At 40.7% G+C, this 19,770-nt stretch overlaps 1 protein-coding gene across 1 annotated transcript in view; it reads right to left on the bottom strand.

Annotated features, from left to right (window-relative positions):
• LOC119897982 (zinc finger protein 236-like) overlaps window positions 1–3,097 on the bottom strand; it is a 70,875-nt gene extending 67,778 nt beyond the window's left edge. The window contains exons 1-2 of the mRNA XM_038712050.1: window positions 2,976–3,097; window positions 1,183–1,307 (exon numbers count right to left, since the gene is read on the bottom strand). Coding sequence (XP_038567978.1) covers window positions 1,183–1,307; window positions 2,976–3,027 — 177 coding nt within the window. The 5' untranslated portion in view covers window positions 3,028–3,097. The remainder of the gene's footprint in view (window positions 1–1,182; window positions 1,308–2,975) is intronic.
• Window positions 3,098–19,770: the final 16,673 nt, after the last annotated feature.

Genomic DNA, 19,770 nt, shown 5'->3' with positions numbered 1-19,770 from the left:
CTGCAGTTCGACGTAGTTTACAGTGTTCAAAGTTCAGGAGGCAAGAGCATGTTGTACTTTTGCGCTCCAAGACATCAGCATCAGGTCTTATTTAGCAGCGGTTTCTTCAATCAAATCAAGTGAGGCTGTGCATTAGTAAATTAGTAAACACCCCGTTAATTAAAAGCCTGCATCTAATGTAGCTTTAATTTAGTTTTACATAAGGTTGAACAAATAACCCCAGGTGCATTCTGTATGAAGAAAGTAGGGGAGACTGCCCACCAATGCTGATTCCAGGAGCTTTGGAAGCAGTTGGTACCAAATGTTGTGATTGGCAGACTAAGCTGAGACCCATGCTGAGTCTGCCAGACAAACAATGGCGTCCAAGGCAGCTTTAAACTTCTACATTGTGAAAAAACATCTGAGCTGAAAAAATCCAGGACACCTCCAGCTTTCACACTAAGCCGTTAGCATGACCTGTCGCTGGGACACTGTCAACCGCTACAGCAGGTGAGGTACGCTCTTCACCTGTGCCAAACTGAGGAGAATCAGGTAGAGAGTTTCCCACAAAGTTTTTGTAGTTCTTTGTGAAGGTAACCCACAAAAGTTCAACTATCTCACAGAGGCAGCTCCAGTAAGGGGTTCAATGCTCTCGCCTCGTACCTCCATCACGTGTCTCAAGTTGTCCAGCTGCACTGTGATAACCCTCTAGCATTTCCTGTGGTGCCCGGGTTGGCATCATCTCCCTGAACTTTCCAGTTGCTAGAAGCTTTAAATATGAGCTTTTTTAACCAACCTGAAGGTCAAACTGCTGAAGTCCTGAAAAATCTCTATCAACTGTACAGTTTACAGCACTGTAAATGTCATTAAGTGACTACTAGTCAATAAATATTTTGTTTGACAGATCATATCTGAAATATAACTACTATTTCAGAACACTGTGAGAACTACTGCCAAGGTGGCCTTCAACAAGACACTTAAATCTCAACTGCGCCAGTGGAGCTGTTTAGAGGTCATTAATATGTGTGCTTCTTCGAGGCAGCTACAGTGACCAACCACAACTGGATTGATCTTAACGAATGTGTGGAATAAAAGAAAACAAATACATGTGCTGATGATAGAAAGCAAGCAAGAAAGCTCTTCTGACTTCATCTGGTTAAATAAAGATTAAAAACTGTTGCCGACACTTCCTGCAGTACTTACCTTATCATTGATCTCATGTTCACGGAGATGCTTCTGCAGCTGGCTCTCAGTGGTAAAGATCTGGGAGCATATTGTGCACTTCTTGTCTCCATCACTGAAATGTTCCCCTTTAGTTTCATCCGCATCTGACGAGAAGTACGAGAACACTTCAATATGTTAATTTGGTTCAAGTTTATCTGTAAAAGAATAGCTGAAGTAGATGTGATACAGTGCGATGTGACACAGCACATTTATTTAGCCTCTTCAATTACACAGGTGCTGTGTTCAGTGACTTTATGTTTAAAGAAAAACTGTCTAAAACCAAAGACTGCATCCAGTGTATCTGCATACACCCCATCATATAACCCTCTCTCCGGAATTTCAAAGTAATGGTAGATGATGATGTGACTTGTGTGCTTTTCAAAGTGGGATGTAGGTATTAGGAGTTTCAGAGTGGAATAGGTTAATTTTAATACAAATGACAAGAAATATTCTCAAAGAATGCATGTCAGCTCTGACATAGAATTTTAATTTCGTATTGTTTTATTTTTTGGTAGATTGAGATCCCCATTAGTTGTTGCCTGGGCAATTGGTATTTTGGCTACATCCAGTATCTTTATATTTGACTGCTATAAATACAGAATAAAATACAAATACAGTGATATCCCTCAAATGATTTTGATAGGATGGAATTTTCTTTAGAATATCATACCCAATAACACACCCGGTCTTTTAATATATTTCAATGTTAGTCTACATTCAGCAACAACACTTTTAAAAGTGAGGTGTGTGTATGTATTAGAGGATTTGCAGGTAAATTAAAGTTTTTAATTCACCTTACTGGTTTCCCTAGAAGGCGAATGAAAACAATGATACAGTATTTAACCATTTGGTTTCACTCTCTCTCAACTCACTGACACACGAATGCATTTGCAGTTTTACATGAAGAAAAGATACTTTCTGTCACAGCATGTTTTTTTCCTGAACCTGGTGGGGTGTTTTGGATGTTGGTGTTCAACAGTTTGGTTCCACACGCCCATCATCTTGGCTGTCAGCCACAGGCATTGCTAGTACAGTATGTGGCCGTTTAATGAAAAAATAACTTTACTTGATATTACTATGTAACGCTGATGTGAGTTTTGTTGTCACCGAGCTTAACATTAGATCCATCAGCCAGAAATCATCAGTACCATTTAATTTACCAACAAACGTATCAACATTACTAAGGTAATTTATATATTATGATACCGATAATATCCTAGCGAACTGAATGTATTCAGACACATTTCAGCACTTGGTCAGGTCACGTAAATTCGTGAATGTGACTCCTTGTTTCGACCACACGCAACTGATCCATCAGCAGCTGGACAGGCTCGCTATCGTTACACACTGCCGCACACAAGATCAAAATAACAATGGCCAACATTTCGGCGTGTTAGCCTCGAAGCTAACGGTAGCAAAGCAAGCTAGTTAGCAACAACAAGCTAACGACAAATTACTTATGAACAACGATTACACGTAAAATCCATATATTGCTCAACACTACACGACACCGCCGTTCTTCTCCTCACGGACACCAATTTAGACTGGAAGCCAATAAGAAGAGGCACCGAGATGTTATTAATATCATTCCGCCTCAATCACTCCTTCGCCGTACAAAGCAAAGCCCACCCGCAATACTATATCCGGGGACTATATACACTACATTGAAGTGCTATTATAAAAGGTACAGAGACGTTTGTCCTAATAATATCCGGTTATTTGGATAGCCCATAATCTGCGTTTTTTATTCGTTGCATTTTGGTACTTGTTACCTGTTTCGTCGTTGCTTTTAACTCTCAGTTTGCGAGGCCGGCCCCGCGGCATAGTTCCAGTACTCAGGGCGGGTGTGCTGTGAACGATTTGCTTTTCAAAATGGCGACACGGTCATCTGTAGACAGCATCGTACCCGTGAAGACTCACAGCTGCGCGGAGTAGGGAGACATCTACCGTTTGGTTCATTGTACATGCACCTTCAGGTATACAAAAAACCCCAACAACAATGTTGCTGGTTTACTGTTGAGTGAGCTACTTTATATTTATGAATTACTAATGAATTAAATGTTTATAGTTCCTTATGTAGGCAGTGGCAGTAAACAACGACTGCATCCATTGTAAATATTCTACCTTAAAATACAATTCAGGAACATGTATAAATATATTTTCAATGTGATAAAAAAAAAAAGGGCTATAAACGGTACCTGTAGCTGTTAACCTGAGTTTTATGTAGGATACAATCTATGGTTAGATAGCAGGATTGTTAGGAAAACCTCAAGGGCCCTGAAAACCCCATGTGTGTCTGTTGGTTTGTAGTTAAATATAACTTATAGCAAATTGTTTGGCAACAACTAGATTACATTGAAATTATAAGGACCTACAGGCAGGAACTGCATTGCCCGATATGTCAAAATTTAGACCATGCATATCCCAAAATGTTTAAACCTGGGAGTTAAATCAAATCAAGATTGTTGTCAGAAACACAATAGTAGGCTACACATAGGGGGCCATATTCCCGTTTTGCTTAGTGGCCCTATAGCGGGTTAATCCGGCCATGTAATTTAGTTCTGTTAAGAGGAAATAATGTTAGGCTACTTTTAAACATTAACAGTAGGGTAACATGGGGTAAGACGTCCCCCCATGGTAATTCTAACAAAACAACATAAAATGTCACTATTTTTTTTCTCAACATTTCTTCTGGCTGCCCCTCCTCTCACTGAACTAAAAAATATTATTTGATCAAAGCCATTCTGACCTAATTTGATCAAATTTTTTTGTCAGTTTAAATAAGCTGTACATTTTTTTAATTGTGTTCAATTTATATATGTCTATTTTCATTATGGGGAGCCTTAAGATAAGTTATGCAATTATTTAGAGTGAAATTACAGGAAAGCTAATGACATAAGACAAGGCAAGTTTATTTCTACAACATAGGTCTATAACCCTCTTGCTTTTAACCAGCTACTTGTAATTTATTTTATCTGTTATTTGGACATATTAAAGTGATTTCACACCATGGGCGTCTTACCCCATGGGGGTGGTGGGGTGTATCGGGGGGCAGGGGGTATCTTACCCCACTAGCTGGGAAAAATGCTTTTCTCCTAAAATTTGCATTTGATTAAATTAAAGTTAATTTGTCAACTGTAGGTATTTATTTTACTTTATATTATGTTAATAACACACTATGCAGTTCTGGTGGGACTATAGGAGCGAGAACACCACAAAGTATATGACACTCAGTATTGATTGCCAGTGACACATAAAGTACCTGCAGAGATATTACTGGAATATTACTGATACCATAGGAAATAAAAAATATCATAAAATACTGTATGATAGGGTGACTATAAACTCACCCTTGACATGGTTTAAGTCCCTAAGGAGTATCAGACATAAAAATATAAAGTGTGATATGTTAGTTTTGTGCTCACAATGGAGTGCCATAGACAATATCATATTGATTTTTCGAGGGGCTGTGGTTGTAAAATTACTTTACTGTCCATTAACACCAGCAGAGGGAGGCAATGAGTTATGAATGGCTTTGGTCATTTATGGGCCAATAATCCTGAAGATGCCAACAAGTTCACTGTGCTGATGGTCCTGTTTAGGACCAGACCTGCCTGGATCTGAATTAGTTCAGGACTCCCAGCTAACTAGTATGCCAATGTGTTGTACTTTAAAACTGACCTTGCATTCCAAAGAGACACAGGCAGCTCACACACACACACACAAATGCACACGGGAGGACATAGGTAACTTTTAAGACTAGATCCATGTCTCATTTTAAATGCTTGTAATTGGGGGTTTATAATCCTGTGCTGTACTGATAACATCTCTTTCACACATTCACAATGACAGGAAGTCAAGAGAATTCATGTTTTCAGTTAACACAAATAGACACTCCATATATGGAACACAGGCCGTGAGGGAGAAGAGCTGTGTGTTAAAATAAAGGAAGAACAAAAGAGAATGGATGTCTGAAATAAAAAGAAAAAGTGTGTATTTATTTGTGTATATTAACTGATTCTATTATCTTGGTGACCAAATATAATAAATCCAACAAGGTTCCCTCTGGTCATGCCACTTGTGGATCATGAGCTTTAAGATGAAACAGAAAAGTCAGGGATTTTGTGGTAATGTTTTACAAACGGAAAGAAGTCTGACCTAAGAATGGATGGTAATGGAAAAGTCATAGAATTTTATTTCCTGACCCTACACGTTCCATCTGATGGACCACAAGTTACTCTTCCCACAAGTATCAATTTACACACAGTTGCAGTGGAAAAACGATTTTTCCAGTTTACTACTTAAACTGCTGTTACAGTTGTTTTGTGAGCTAGTAGATAATTGACTTCCAAGTATTCAGAACACTGTGTCCGGGTTCAGATAATTGGATACTACATGCTAAACATAGCACATGTGCCAGATGCATGTAGAGAGAAAATAGTTCCACCCAGTCCTGACATTTTTTTTAAAGAAAAAAAGAGGTTTTGGCCTCTTATAAATCCCACATACACTAGAACACACACAAACATTATGTGAAACTTCAACATATTATCATGCCAATAAATAGATGCCCGTCGGATCTGGTCTTCAGCAGGACGTAATCCACAGAGTAAAAGAGCCTGATTACCTCAGCAACATTTTTCCCTGATAAAGGCGTACAGGTGGAAAGCCGTGACTTGTTGCTGTGTTTTTCTTTGTGTCCGAAAAGGGGAAGTCAGCCCCTTGACTTTTAGTGAATAAGCAAGCAACCAAGTGCATGTTCATTGTGTAAGAACATCTGTTCCTGCCAGGCCGCCAGTTACTCTGCCTGTCCCCTCGCGACTGCACAGGCCACTGATCTCACCACTGAAAACAAAAGACTGGACATCACTCTGACCTTGTGGGATTGTGCACGCCCCTCTTTCCTCCCTCTCTGATTTTTTTTGCTCTGTGGTCTGCTTTCTTCCCTCTCACCGCAGTCAAGGGGATTGTGATCAATCATCAAAATTGTCATGGGCTCCGGGGGTGGGATTGTCAGGAAGCCCACCTCTGATAGGAGACACACTAAAGTCATTTTGTGAAAAACATGCTGCGAGTGAGAGTGAGTGAGTGAAGGAGCTGCTGTTGTTGAGTCACATCGCTAGCCTTGTCATTGATGCTAACAAGCCCCACCAACAACACTGACATCAATGATACTGGCTGCGCTTTTCCACAGACTAGGCTAGACATGAGTCAGACTTGAAAATGCGGTGCTTGTTTGCTGCACTTTGCAGATGAGGTATCTAGTGAAAAAAAACTCCTGTGCAATCAGAAGCTTCATTTGCTGTGCAATGGCATCAGACTACTCACAGTTAAAACACATCCAACATCCATTGACTGAAGGGTGTCCTTGCTGATTTTGGCTTGTGCGTTTTCCTTTTCAAACCAGGACATTGTTGTCTGCAGATTCTCCACCACCTCACACAGTGGCAGACAAAGCCTAAGTCAGACTCCCATCTCAAACAAAGGATAAATTCAGGCACGATATTCTCCATATGTAGCACAAGGGCTGTAAATTCCTCAATGACGGGGGGGCGGGAGATGGCGGGTGACAGGTCTTACAGTGACCCTTGGAATGACCTTGTTCAGTAACATTTCACATCCTGCCAGTGTTTCTTCTCCCAGGTGTGGCAGAATCTCCCCCCGCGCTGTCAGAGAGCACTGTCCTGATCCATGAAACCAATCATTCTTCGGCATCATGGAAACAGCATCTGACAGCCGCGGTCGCCATGGGCGTCCTCCCCTGTGACCATTGTCAGCGGGGGACCAGAGAGGTAAGGCCATGCTCAGCGACACTGTCTGGTCTGCTGGGTCTCTGCTTTAGTGAAGAATCGTTTGACCCTGCAAATTATTTTTGTGTTTATTATGAAAATTCAAGACATAATAAACATAAAACACAATGTGCCTTTAATTATTGTGGAATATAAAAATGGTGCAGCTCCAAAAGAGGAGACAGAAAAAAAAAAAGAAGATAACTTAGGTGATTAAATGAGGTGAGCAAAAACATTTTTAACATTTCACAATCAGTAATTGACACACTAGAATTAATAAGAATTACAATGAGATATTGTTAACAGCATACAGTAGAGCACAATGTGAGACAGAAAGCAGAGAACAATACGTGTGCTATTAGAATATACAAATGTGAAATGTAGGCGGCGAGGTGTGAACATACATCATATACACAGACTGTACAATTTAAACACTTTCATATTTCAAATGCATATGTACACAAAGTGTCTCAGTATTCAGATGTGTGTTTTAATAACTGCTGTAACACAAAGCTCAGTGAAATGCTGGTAGAGGTGACAGAGCTGGTTTGATAACCATTAGATTATATTTCATCTCTCCCATTGTTCCCCATTGGTTTGTCTCTGCCTACCTTTGTCTTTTGTCTTGTGCAATTCTCTGTCAGCGCACTGTGCAGAGGGATGTGGAGATAAGGGAGTTGTTTCTGCATAACTACTGGTTAGCCCCCACTGGGTGTTATAGGGAAGGAGGTGAGATAGGGTGGGGGGGGAAGCATTACACAAACAAAACCAAGCAGCCAATCAAAAAGGTGCACACATCAATACAAACTAAATCTGAACTGCTCTAAAATAAAGCCCTATTCACGGTCAGCTGTGCTCGAAAGATGAAATAGCATTGCAGGAGTGTTTTGTAATCAATAATGCATGACTGTCCATCTTCGGAAAAAGAAAAAGCCCCTCCAAACACACCAGAGGCATCAGACACTTTTCATTTCATGCTGAAGGTCAGCAGAGCAGCATGGACGTCCCTACAGTACATAAAACGAGGAAGTAAACACATACCAAAAATCTTTTTTACATTGGCTGCTTCCATACATAGCTTCATGTTTATACGCTGTTGTGAAGGGTATGGTTAATAGATAAGAGCTTTACGATTAAGTCAGTAATGTAATCTAATCTTTTCCTTAACAAGCTTTAGATATAATGACAGGTAACGCTTTAGATTACAGCCTGCAAGTTACAGTGTAATACATGTACCATGGAAATACTTACTGGTTTACTTATATATACTTAATACTTACCTATAGATCCATGAAGTGCAGGAATTAACACTTGCGTTTAGGGGGACCTTATGCTGCAAGTACTTTTTTAATTACCCAGCACATATTAAGTAATTACAAGGTACAAAAAGTGTGCCAGCAGACTTAGCTTATATGTCCTTTCACAACAACTATGTTGTGAAAAGTACACAATAAATAATGACAGTAATTTGCAGGCTGTGACTAAAGTGTTACCAAAAGATGTTATTATCGTCTCCTCCTAATTATAATTTCAACTTATTTTGATTAGCCTACTATTTTACTTGGCCTTGATGTAAATTCAATCTCACACTCCTCAGCGTTTTTTTTATCAACGGCCATCTGTTCAGTCCAGATCACTGCTAAATATTAATCCTTCTCCATCCTTACTGCATTATGACAGTATGCTCATCACCTGCTTGGGAGCCATCGTCCGTATCGATTTCCCTCAAGCCTCCGCATATCTGGATGTTAAATTATTCTGACCGCAGCACAGCCTCTCCTTTCTTCAGCCACTTTAAATACAAACATGCACAAAACATAAAAATGCCCCTCCTTCAACATACACACACACATATACACACACACACATACATTGTCACCCTTTGTGATTAGTATGCATTACAGAGCATACTGACAGCCTTGAATGTCCCACCTTTTAGTCACAAATATGCAGAGTATATACCATTTGTAGTTACATTTATCTACACCGATGTATATAATCGCAGGCACACGTGCACACCTGTATGCACACGCATGCATAAACCCACCTTATCAGACTGTAAAAGCCAGAGCACTGAGCTAATGCTTATGCACTGAGGATGACACATAAGGATAATCAGCTTCCTACCGCATGAAGCCAAGGCCCCATGACAGCCCAGATCAATTAGACGCCATTAAAGGCTGGTTCCAGGACAGCCACGGAGACTTCCTAATGTCTTCTTTTCCCTCTGCAGGGTGCTAGCAAAATCCATCTTCTGCCTCACCCAAACCTAATTACAGGTAGAGATGCGCTGTGTGAGATGAAAAGCTGAGAGACGCTTTGATAGATGGTGGGCTTACTGCAAAACAGAGCAAACAGGTAATTAACATGACAATGGGAACGAGGCAGGGGTCTCATACAAAGACACAAGGGTGGCGGCGGTGGTGGTGGGGGTGTTGGAGCAGAGGTGTGCATATGTGTGCGCGTTTGGGAGACAAAGACACCAAAGTGCAAAAATAAAGGGAGTTGAGGACAAGAGCTGAAAACTTTGATGTTTTGTGAAATCCTTTCACTGTGTCAGTTGTGGTGAAGTAGAACACACAACAGTCCTGCGGGGAGTGACCAGATGCTTAATGGAGGTGTTGAAATCTTGTGCAGAGATAAATAATTTATCCTTTCGACAAAGTATACCTCATTAATTTTTCATTGGAGCATATTTATAGGCGAATCATGACGATGTGATAGCTGTATCAGTTTAAATTGTCAGGTGTACAGCGTAAGATGTACTGCTCCTCTTCAAACAGTGTATAAATCTGACCAAATTATCTCAGTCTCCTATTTCCCTGTCAGTTTGCAAGCTGATCCCGACGAGAATGTGACTCATTTTACACATAAACCATTAACATCGGGTGTTCAAATGTCTCATTAAGTGTAAAAAGGTGAAGTGAAAGCAACAGCACAGACTTCCTTACTGTATTTTATGGCTCATGAGAATAATAAACACACCTCGTGTGCTTGGGGAGTTCCATACCGTAGTAAATGGCTGTACAACATGATTCCTCTATGGGGATGTGTGTTACACTTTCGTTAGGGTTTCTATGGCTCTGTTTACACCTGGCATAAATGTGTGATCCAATCACAAGTGGACAGGTCTAACTATAAGTGTGAACTACAGTGACCAGATGTTGAAGTTTTCCAAGATTGTCCCAGTTTCAAGCTGGGTGTTCCCACCAAATTATCTGTAAAACACTAAAATGTCACCGTCACTACCAAATTATCCAGATTTTCACCACAGTTAAAATAATAATTATATTACATATTACATTATTACCTAACCCAATATAAACACATAAACAATGTCAATCAATCAATGTGTCTTTGTCAAGGCTGTTGCTAGCCTATATGAGTCAATCGCTTGTGACTCTTTCAACAGAACCTGTCAGTATGCTAACGGTTAGTTAGCTGTCATGACAAAGAGAAAGCCTCTCTTTTCTAAAGAGCTATAGGAGGCTTACTTCTTCCTTCGTAAGTGCCAGGCAACAAAAATGCATCGTTCTTGCATCCATGGTATTGAAATGTGTACTCGGTAGGTGGACTAAGTGCTGAAATAACTTCCCTATCCTGATGAAAATGCATACATGTGCATGCGCATGAACGTGAGGCACACTGAAGGGTGGGGGTGTGAGAGGTGGGGCGCATTGAGGACACATTGTGATCCGATCGCTTGGGCCACATTCGGAGCAGGTCTTCATTCTTTTGGTAGTGTGTATGTGAATGTGTCCTGGGCCACATTGAACGACTGCCTACTCAACTGACGTCCTCTGCGTAAACAGAAGTATGAACTCATCGTGCACCAACAGTCATATTAAAGTGCAGAGTGCAGCTAGCAGTCCTGTTAACGCTAGCTGACTCTGCCCAAACTGAGAGCTCGGAGCAGTGGGAAAATACAAAGGTCCTAGCGGTGTAAACAATACGGAGGTCCAATGCTCAGGGGCTCGCAAGCTCACGAGCTTTGGACCACTGGTATGAGGAGGTTTAATAAGGCTAATAACATTTTATTTAAGCTTTAATGGGCATAGGGCCGCTAGCTGCACGGCTAAAGCCTTGTGCAGACTACATGACTTTCAGCGTCGGCCGATGGCCGGGCTGTTCACACTGCACAACTTGCCGTCTTCTGACGGGAGTCTTGAAGTCGTTGTTGCGTTCACACTACGTGACTAATCGGTGACAGGAGGTCACACACTACGCGAGCTGACAGCAGCTATGTCACTCGCCGCTGGTCTCCAAACCATGTTTTGTCAAGAAAACACACAACGGCCGAGCTCGCCGAGTGGCAAATCGGGCTAAAAATAGTGTAGTGTGAACTAGACTTAACTGACCTAATGGCAGCTACAGTTAGCAGCAGATAGGAAGGAAACTCCATAAGTCACAGAGAGATGAGGCAGAGCATCAGGATGACATCTGAAGGAAATATTTAATCCTTAAAATATGATCCAGATTCACCAAAATCAGAGTGGGAAAGTGAGATCTGATCACAAGTGGTCACACAAGATGCATTCTAATGCCAGGTGTGAACAACATACTTGGAGCTGTCTACTTGTAATCAGATCGCTCAAGACACATATTAATGCCAGGTGTAAACAGGCCCTCTGTTAGGATAGCAACAATTGCCTGGCAGCTGGTTTGTTAGGTAACCAGTACTTTTTGTTATTATCTCACATGGTTTTAAATCCTTTGATTTAAAAGAGACTCACAGTGACAGCATGGTCGGATATATAGACATAGATAGTTGGCCTGACAAAGAAATATTAAATGGGTTAGCAAACCCAAAGCAATATATTGTAGTATGCCTGTAGTGTACCTGTATTGTTTTAATATAGACTTATTTTAAAAGTAAGTTTTCCTCTTAGCTTTCCTTCTTCTCAACTATTTACAACAGCAGTTTTGACAGTAAACCATAACTTCCAGTGAGAGCAGCAATTCTAAAGATAGGTCGTCTTACTCAGTATACTATCTGTGATGCAAAGACTGGCACCAAAATCTCATCTTATGTATGCAATAACTGTCTAGTGTGTAGGCAGACAGTCATACATCCAGTCACTGATGACAGCTAGCATTGTCCTGAAAGTGGATGGTTATGTATTTTTAATCATATAATTACATTTGCAAGGATTATCTCCCAGTACTGTCAATGGAAGATCTCTCTTCTTACAAGGCATGTTTAAATGAAATCCTCTGATGAAGACTGTCTATAGTTGGAACTAATAACTCATATACACCTGAAACTTGACAAAACCTCAACTAGACACTGCTTTTGTATCAAAAGCCCAAAAGGTTAGAAACCACTGGTTTAATCTTTCAGGCTCAGTCTTTATTATATGTTTTTTTTTATGTCAAATCTTATTTTGTAAAGTAGACAGTGGAGTAGAAGTTTAAAGTACCATAAAATGCAAGCACCTACAAATTTTACTTAAATACAATTTAGTTGTTGATATTAAAAATCTGTCTATCTCGATCACACTCAAATTAAATGATTTGTCTTGATAATTTTGTTGCTAATTGCTGAAAACTGAAGGCTGAATACACAAAATAAAATGTTATATATATTTACATGCAAACATTTACTGAAGACAGTGAGATAATTTTGGTGCTGAGCCTCTTAATTTAAATTCAGGCATTACCATTTAAAGCACCCTATAAATCAGAGTTACACCAAAAAATAAATACAAAATAATAAAATGCAGCTAAAAAATATTGTTATTTGTGAACATTTCCCCCCACTCATTTTAAAAAACCTATTCCAGATCATAAAACACTGAAGTACATTTAGATGTTATGATGTTATGTTGCTGTGGACTTTTTTGTGACCCCTTCTTGACATGTTCAGAAACTTGTTTGACTACAGACTTTTTCAGAACAGTGCGGTAAATATACTACCCCTCCCCTCTAAAAATAAATAAATAAAATGATCTGTTAACATGCTGAATTACAGTATGTTTCATTCAGAACCTACTGTTGTGACAATATAAATTCCTCACCAGGGCCTGTCAACTTAGACTACGTTCAGACCCAAACATACCAGAAAATGCTATAACCCCCTGCTTGACAGCCCATCACATGATTTAAATACACAGTAATTCCCAGTCTATGGTAGAAATGTTCCTGTGGGATTAGTGTTGTGGACAAGACTCCTTTGTTTTGGATTTGAGTCTAACATTCTCTCTGCTCTCAAATCATTTCACAACTGCACAACTCCTTTTCTGTTCAGCCACTAGAAACGCTGACTGTTATCAGCCAAATCACACTGACCTGCCACCGTACTTTTAAACCTAACTATTCTCTTGGAATGGCAAGAAGAACAAAAAATAAGTGTAATGCGCACTGCAAATTGCCTTTTCATTACAGTAAATATTTCTGCTACATATTCAAGCTGATGCGTCAAGCTATATGTCTAGCTAGTACAATACGGTTGTGTATCGGAGAAGGGGTGTGAATGAGAGACTAGCACAAGCTTTCAAGAGGGACGCTCTGAAACTTCCAATGCACATTTGTCATGCTTTTAAGTGATTTACAAATGAGAGGCAGGCTTTGTGGGGGAGCTGGGGAGAGAGAGGGAGAGAGAGAGTTTTAAGTAAAGGAGCTTTGTGTGTCCCTGCCTACCCGCAGCATATAGATGGAGTTAGTTTGAAATTGTGTTTGTGCTTCATCAGCGTCATTTAACCTGGAGATACACCAGAGCCGCTTGTTGTATGAGAAGAAAAAAGGGAGATGATGGTGATGATGCACATAAATAGTTTTTCAATTTAAGCAGGAATAAAATCCGTAAGAAGGATGAAGTAGAAAAGTAATAAAGTGTTGTTTTTGATTAAAATGTCTAAATATTCTAATTATGTGAAATAAGTATGTTTATTCATTCACTCGTGTCACTTTACTGCAACTCCCCTGACACCACACCCACTCATTCCCATGCATGCACACACACACACATACACACACATACTCTTTCATTCTCTTACACACACACCAATGCACAAGCACATACACACTCCACCACCACCACCACCACCGCACAATAATAATATACAATATTCCAAGTAAACACACCAACTCCCAGTCAGTGACAATGTCTTGCCGACCACTTTTGACTCATTTATTATGACTTTCATTCGGTGTGCAGGGGTGGCGTGTTTTAGCCAGGCAGCCCTTGAACAGAGATGAGAGGGAAGAGAAAACAAGACAGAGGAAGAGGGAGGAGGGACAATCTAAAAAGACACCCATCCCCCTCTTGCTAAAAAAAAAAAGCATGCCTTGCCATGATTTCCTCCCTCACCTTCCTATATAAGCCCTGTGTTTTTCAACTTGAACAGTCAAATTCATGTTATCAAGATAATTCAAACCACTCGTTTGTCCTGATTCATTTGACTTTATTGATTCTAGCATTGATTTAAGAACATTTGTTGGTAAGTTTGTTGCTTGAGGCAACAGGTGTGTATGAGTAGCTTTGATATGCTAGTGGACTTTGATAGACATTGTTTCAGGGTTATCCCATGTAAACATACACCCAATATGACCTCAATTCTTTTGGAGTGAGGTCATAAACTAACACTTTTCAATGTCAGCCGTTTTGAACATGGCTTCTGTGTCGGAGCTATTGTTACTGGCCTGTGTGTGTGTGTGTGTGTGTGTGTGTGTGTGTGTGTGTGTGTGTGTGTGTGTGTGTGGATGATTCGGGCTTTAGGCTCTACTTTGCAGAAAGGATTGGGGGTGGGTAGCGTGTTGTTGAATTGGGATGGTACCCCCCCACCACCACACACACACACACACACACACCACCACACACACACACAAACACACATCCTCATCACTTCAGTAGAGTAAAACATAGCTGGGGCTAATTACACTGTTGGGTTGAGCACTTGGGGAAATACAAACAACAGCTGTCTGTGGCAGTAGGAAAGTCAACAGCATACACATGCACACACCAACAGACACACACACCTTGGCTGTAATTAACAATATCAAGATAAGTGGAGGGCAACTCAAGACGTCTGTATGTGTGTGTTGTGTGTGTTGCAAAACCACCATTTGTTTCACAATTGCATATAAAACCTTTGAGGTGAATGTATATGTTATTTACCACAAAGCTGGTAAATGTGAACAAAGTTGATGTGAGTGGAGAACTAGCACATGGCTCTGTCACCCTGCTGACCACATGTTTACTTGTATAGTCACACGTTCAGTTCATTGCACCTGAGGATGAGTGTGGGGGAAGGCAGCCTAGCCATGTATATGGGGTTCAAACCAACAATTATTGTACAGCAGGTGATTAACTCCTTCAGCCAGAGAGGAGCTAATAACTCATATCACCTGCTGTTTTTTCAGTTAGAATGACAGCTTGCGTGATACCTGGACCCCTGCTGCATTGATTTGGACCATCCTTTCCTTAATCTGTTTCTTGATCACTGGAATACCCCTTTTATGTTGTTAGTCCATACAGCATGAACCTCAACAATTACTATTGCTGTCAATTTCAACAGTAGTAATAGTAGTAGTAGCAGAACTAGTTGTAGTGGCAATATCAATTTCAACTTCTCAGTACTGGCCGGGGAGGGAGGGAGTGTGGGGGTGGGTACAATGGTGAGTGAGTGAGAGTGTTTGAGGTGAGGGTTAGGTGAGTGGGTTTTAGATATAGTTCCATTTCATATTTTGTAAGTGTCTGCAAAGCGACCCTGAACTCTAAAGCTCCTCCAGCTGAAACCATGTTTCATGGATTGCCACTAGTGCTGGGCGATAAACTGAAACACAGCGGCATTGGGAGTCACCTAAATTTACTCATGTCAGTGTGTTTTCATAAAAGTTTCGCAGGTACGATTTGTCAACAAAAAATGACAACCTTCATTCTCCATTTTTATTTAAAACACAACAGTGTGCACTACAACATGAACCGCACAAATGCTAATGCTTCAATAGCACATTCATTTACATCAGATTATTTAATACAGGCTTATAATGTTGTTGCCAGGGAGCCTCGATTGTCATTTAAAAACCCAAATCTTTCAAATGTATCATCAACAAATATAAGTAGAGATAAATATAGACAGTTTGTAAAAGTAAAGTGATTTTGACTTTTGTGTCTTAAAGGTTTAGATGGTTAACAAACAAATTGCTGTACCGCTCAGGCAGGATTTATGAACTAAAACACTGAAACACAATTGTGAAAACAGAAAGGGATATTAGTTAGCATGTTGTGGAACTGACTACAAATTTACTTTTATAATTGTCATTTTACTGTAACTGTTGCTACTTAAGTAGCCGGTTGGCATCACTAACTTGTCCAAGTTAAAGTTTTAAGTCTGTGTCAGTATCCAAACTCTTTCACTTTTTAAGTTGGTGTCAACCCTTTCAAGTTATGGAAGTATTCTTAAAATGTTGGAAAACCTTTTTATGCACATGAGAGTAAAACTGCATCACCACTTAAAATATATTTTGTGTGACCTCGGTCGCCAGCGCAAAGTATTTCATAGAAAATGGGTCACCACTGGTCTAAGTACGCTTTCACCTCGCTCTCTTCACCAGAAACTCATACAAAAAAATATACTTGCACATTTACACCTATTTATGGGGTGTTGAATCAACAAATTTGTGCATGGGCCATGGGTGCTAGATGACACCCAGCCAGGAAGAGAAAGAAAATCTAGGCAACAAGATACAGATATGGTTTTTCTGCACACTTTAACATGCTTTATGCTCTGCCCTGGCCCTGTATATTGACTGAAGCAGAGTAGGAAAAGACATAATTTTTAAAGCCAAGTCTCTAGTTATTATTCACCAGCTGACCTTCTAAGATTATTAATATATGGTTAACGTTAAAGTAATTTCCATTTCCATTAATAATACTAGAATTTATATTATTGTTACTTAGATCAGATCTCCTGTGCTAGAAGATTATTTCTTCTTAAACCTGCGATTGAATCGAGTGAAATGTGTGGCTGCCTCGTTATGGGATCTCTGGACACATTTCAACAGTGGTGCATTCACCGCTGGCTGGAGAGCTGGCTAAATTGGAGTAATAGAGCCTCATGCCAGACAATAATGTGAGTTAAGTCCTTTAGGGCAAGGAGCTGCAGAGATAGCCAAACAAAAGATAATCAATATCATATGGTGTGTCGCCTGGAGTCTAGACCAGCCTCTCGCCGGCATACTCATCACATGCCTCTGAGCGGTTGTCTACCACCAGATTCAATGTCAGACCCAATGTCAAACTGGCAACACATCAAGGGCAACGTGTTAATTACGGCATCATCATACGAGTAAACAGAGTGGTAATATGACAGCTTTCAACGTGAGCATTATCATTGTGGCGGTGTACCAAGTCCAAATGCAATATGACTCTAAGGATGTTACGTCCGAAACTTGGCACGATTGAAAAAGAAGCGATTACATGAATACTTGCATTTAATGGCCCTCGTTACATAACATTTACTGAAATACAATTTACATTTAATTTTGAAGAGTATTGATTTTGGTGTTACTTAATCCCAACATCCACCAGACATATGCATCCTTTGTAAAAAAAAAAAAATAACAAACAAACAAAAGGTTTTCACAGAAATCATGGCAGGCTTGTTTTACCTGATGAGAAAAGTGGAAGTGATTCTATGAGAAGTCAAGTAAAAAGGATGTTATACAAGTGTTTGTTTCAGGCATACACGCTAGCATGCATACAAGATACCCAAGCTTTAGGCACCTTTTCCTGGCTACCTACCAAACACACATACAATCACGCGGCCTACAGGCTCCCCCTCCTCTCCATCTCTTTTGAACCTGAGGACAGACAGAGCCGGCTCTGTGTTTGAATTAAAGGGCTATGACAGGAGTGGATACTTCCCTTCCCTCTGTGACAAGCTGTATGTAACAGGGTGGCTGTCACTAGTAAAATAAAACATGCGTACGTGTGTGGCAAGGCACAACGACAGCTCCCGGTCTGACTTCTGTTTGCCTTGTGTAAGTCAGACATGGGATTCTTATGTGAGCTCTGCAACACACTCACAGAATGACACAAGATTTGATGATGAAATCCTGTGCTGTAATATTCTCAGTGTATCCCTGATGGCTGTTTGTCGTACTGTTTGCTCTCGCGGCACCTTGTCTCTGAACATGCATGGCTGCCTTTGAATGAGCTGGGGAGTATGTGTGTAGGCTACTGTAAGTGCGTGGGGGTGGGGGACAGATGTGTTGCTGTAGGGAACATGTAGCTACCTTTTGAGTGTGTATTTGACTTTGTGTGCACTTTGAGACATCAGTTCTCCAGCTTGTGCACCTTTTTCAGTGTGTGTCATGTTTTTTGTATGTGTTCATGCAGAGAATGTGCATATGCTTGCATGTGGCTGCATTTGCTCCTGCATCTCTGTGTGTGTGTCCAGGGCTTGTGCGTGTGTGTTTTAGAGTGATAATTCTGCTGAGAGGCAGGCAGACAGCAGGGGAGGGTGAAGGAGGAGGAGGAGGAGGAGGAGGAGGACTGAAGACAATGTAAGCGCTGCAGTATGATCCTGTATCCATCAGGCTGCCTCCTGCAGTCACCACTGCTTGAAATGCACTACCACACACACACACACACACACACACACACACACACACACACACACACACACACACACACACAGGAAATGGCCTCAATCACTGTAGAACACAGTCCACAGTTTCTCATTCCAGATGGGATTATGATGTTATTACTGCACGATTACACCACATAACTATATTAGCAACAGAACACAACCTGGGACTTCTCAATCAGTCACCTTCTCTTTATACTGAGAGGACTTTTCAACAACCCCTCCCTGCCTCACACGCAGATACACACTGTACACACCCACAACTGACAACAGCAGGAGTCAGCCATTTACCTTTATCTTTATCCTCCCTGCTGCTGCTGGTGAATTAGCTATTATAAGCATGATTTAATGATATTTGTGCTGTGATGCATTGCCTTTTCTTATGTCCCTGACTTTATGTTGTGATCCAGTGACGCAACAAAGATTGGGAGCTTTTTGCAGGTGGATGCTGTGGCCCAGCTGAGAACAACAACACTAAAATAGCATGAATGATTACTCATGTGGGTGGATCCACCCTCACTTCCCCTCCCCACCCTATGGAATTTGATGAGATGGAAAGGAAAGTTGGTCAAAAGAGAATAAGAGGAGTCGAGAGAAGGGGTGGGGGTGAGAGAAATGTGAACTTTTTCAAGGGGGGGGGGGGGTTGTAACCAGGAAATAGATGAGATCCAAAAGTTGTTTCAGATTGAGTCAACAAGATAGACAGAGAAAGCGAGAGAGTGACATTGAGGGAGCAGCACTTCTTCCTGTAACATTGAAGAAGAAGAAGAAGAAAAAAAACAGTGCTTCTAAGTTAAAAGCCATATGCATTCATTCTGAAAGAGAAAGACAGAGGAATTTAACACATGTCCACAAAGCTGCCACCATTTCACACAATTAACATTGAAGGAGAAGAAAGTGTGCATTCTTGTGTATAAGTAAGATTTCTTTGTTTCACACCTACAAAGCACATTTGACTTGAGCCGAATTCTCTTCTCTTCAACTGAACTGAGAGAGGTGTGGCATCAAGAGGGCAAAAAGGGCGTTATTTGCCTCATTCAAAATAGGTAATGTGATATCCCATAAATATTTCACGTTGTATGCCAAGACGTGGGCTTCCTCCTGCTGCTCAGTGATACAGTATTTGCTCATGGGCTGGTTAGGCAACAAAGCACACCACCACCACCCCCCTCCCTTCCTGCACCCAC

Source organism: Micropterus salmoides, unplaced genomic scaffold, assembly GCF_014851395.1.
Source record: "Micropterus salmoides isolate LMB-PRFRI ecotype aquatic unplaced genomic scaffold, ASM1485139v1 Ms_hic_scaffold_11, whole genome shotgun sequence".
NCBI classification, from domain to species: Eukaryota; Metazoa; Chordata; class Actinopteri; order Centrarchiformes; family Centrarchidae; genus Micropterus; species Micropterus salmoides.
This window is presented reverse-complemented; position numbering and strand designations above follow the sequence as displayed.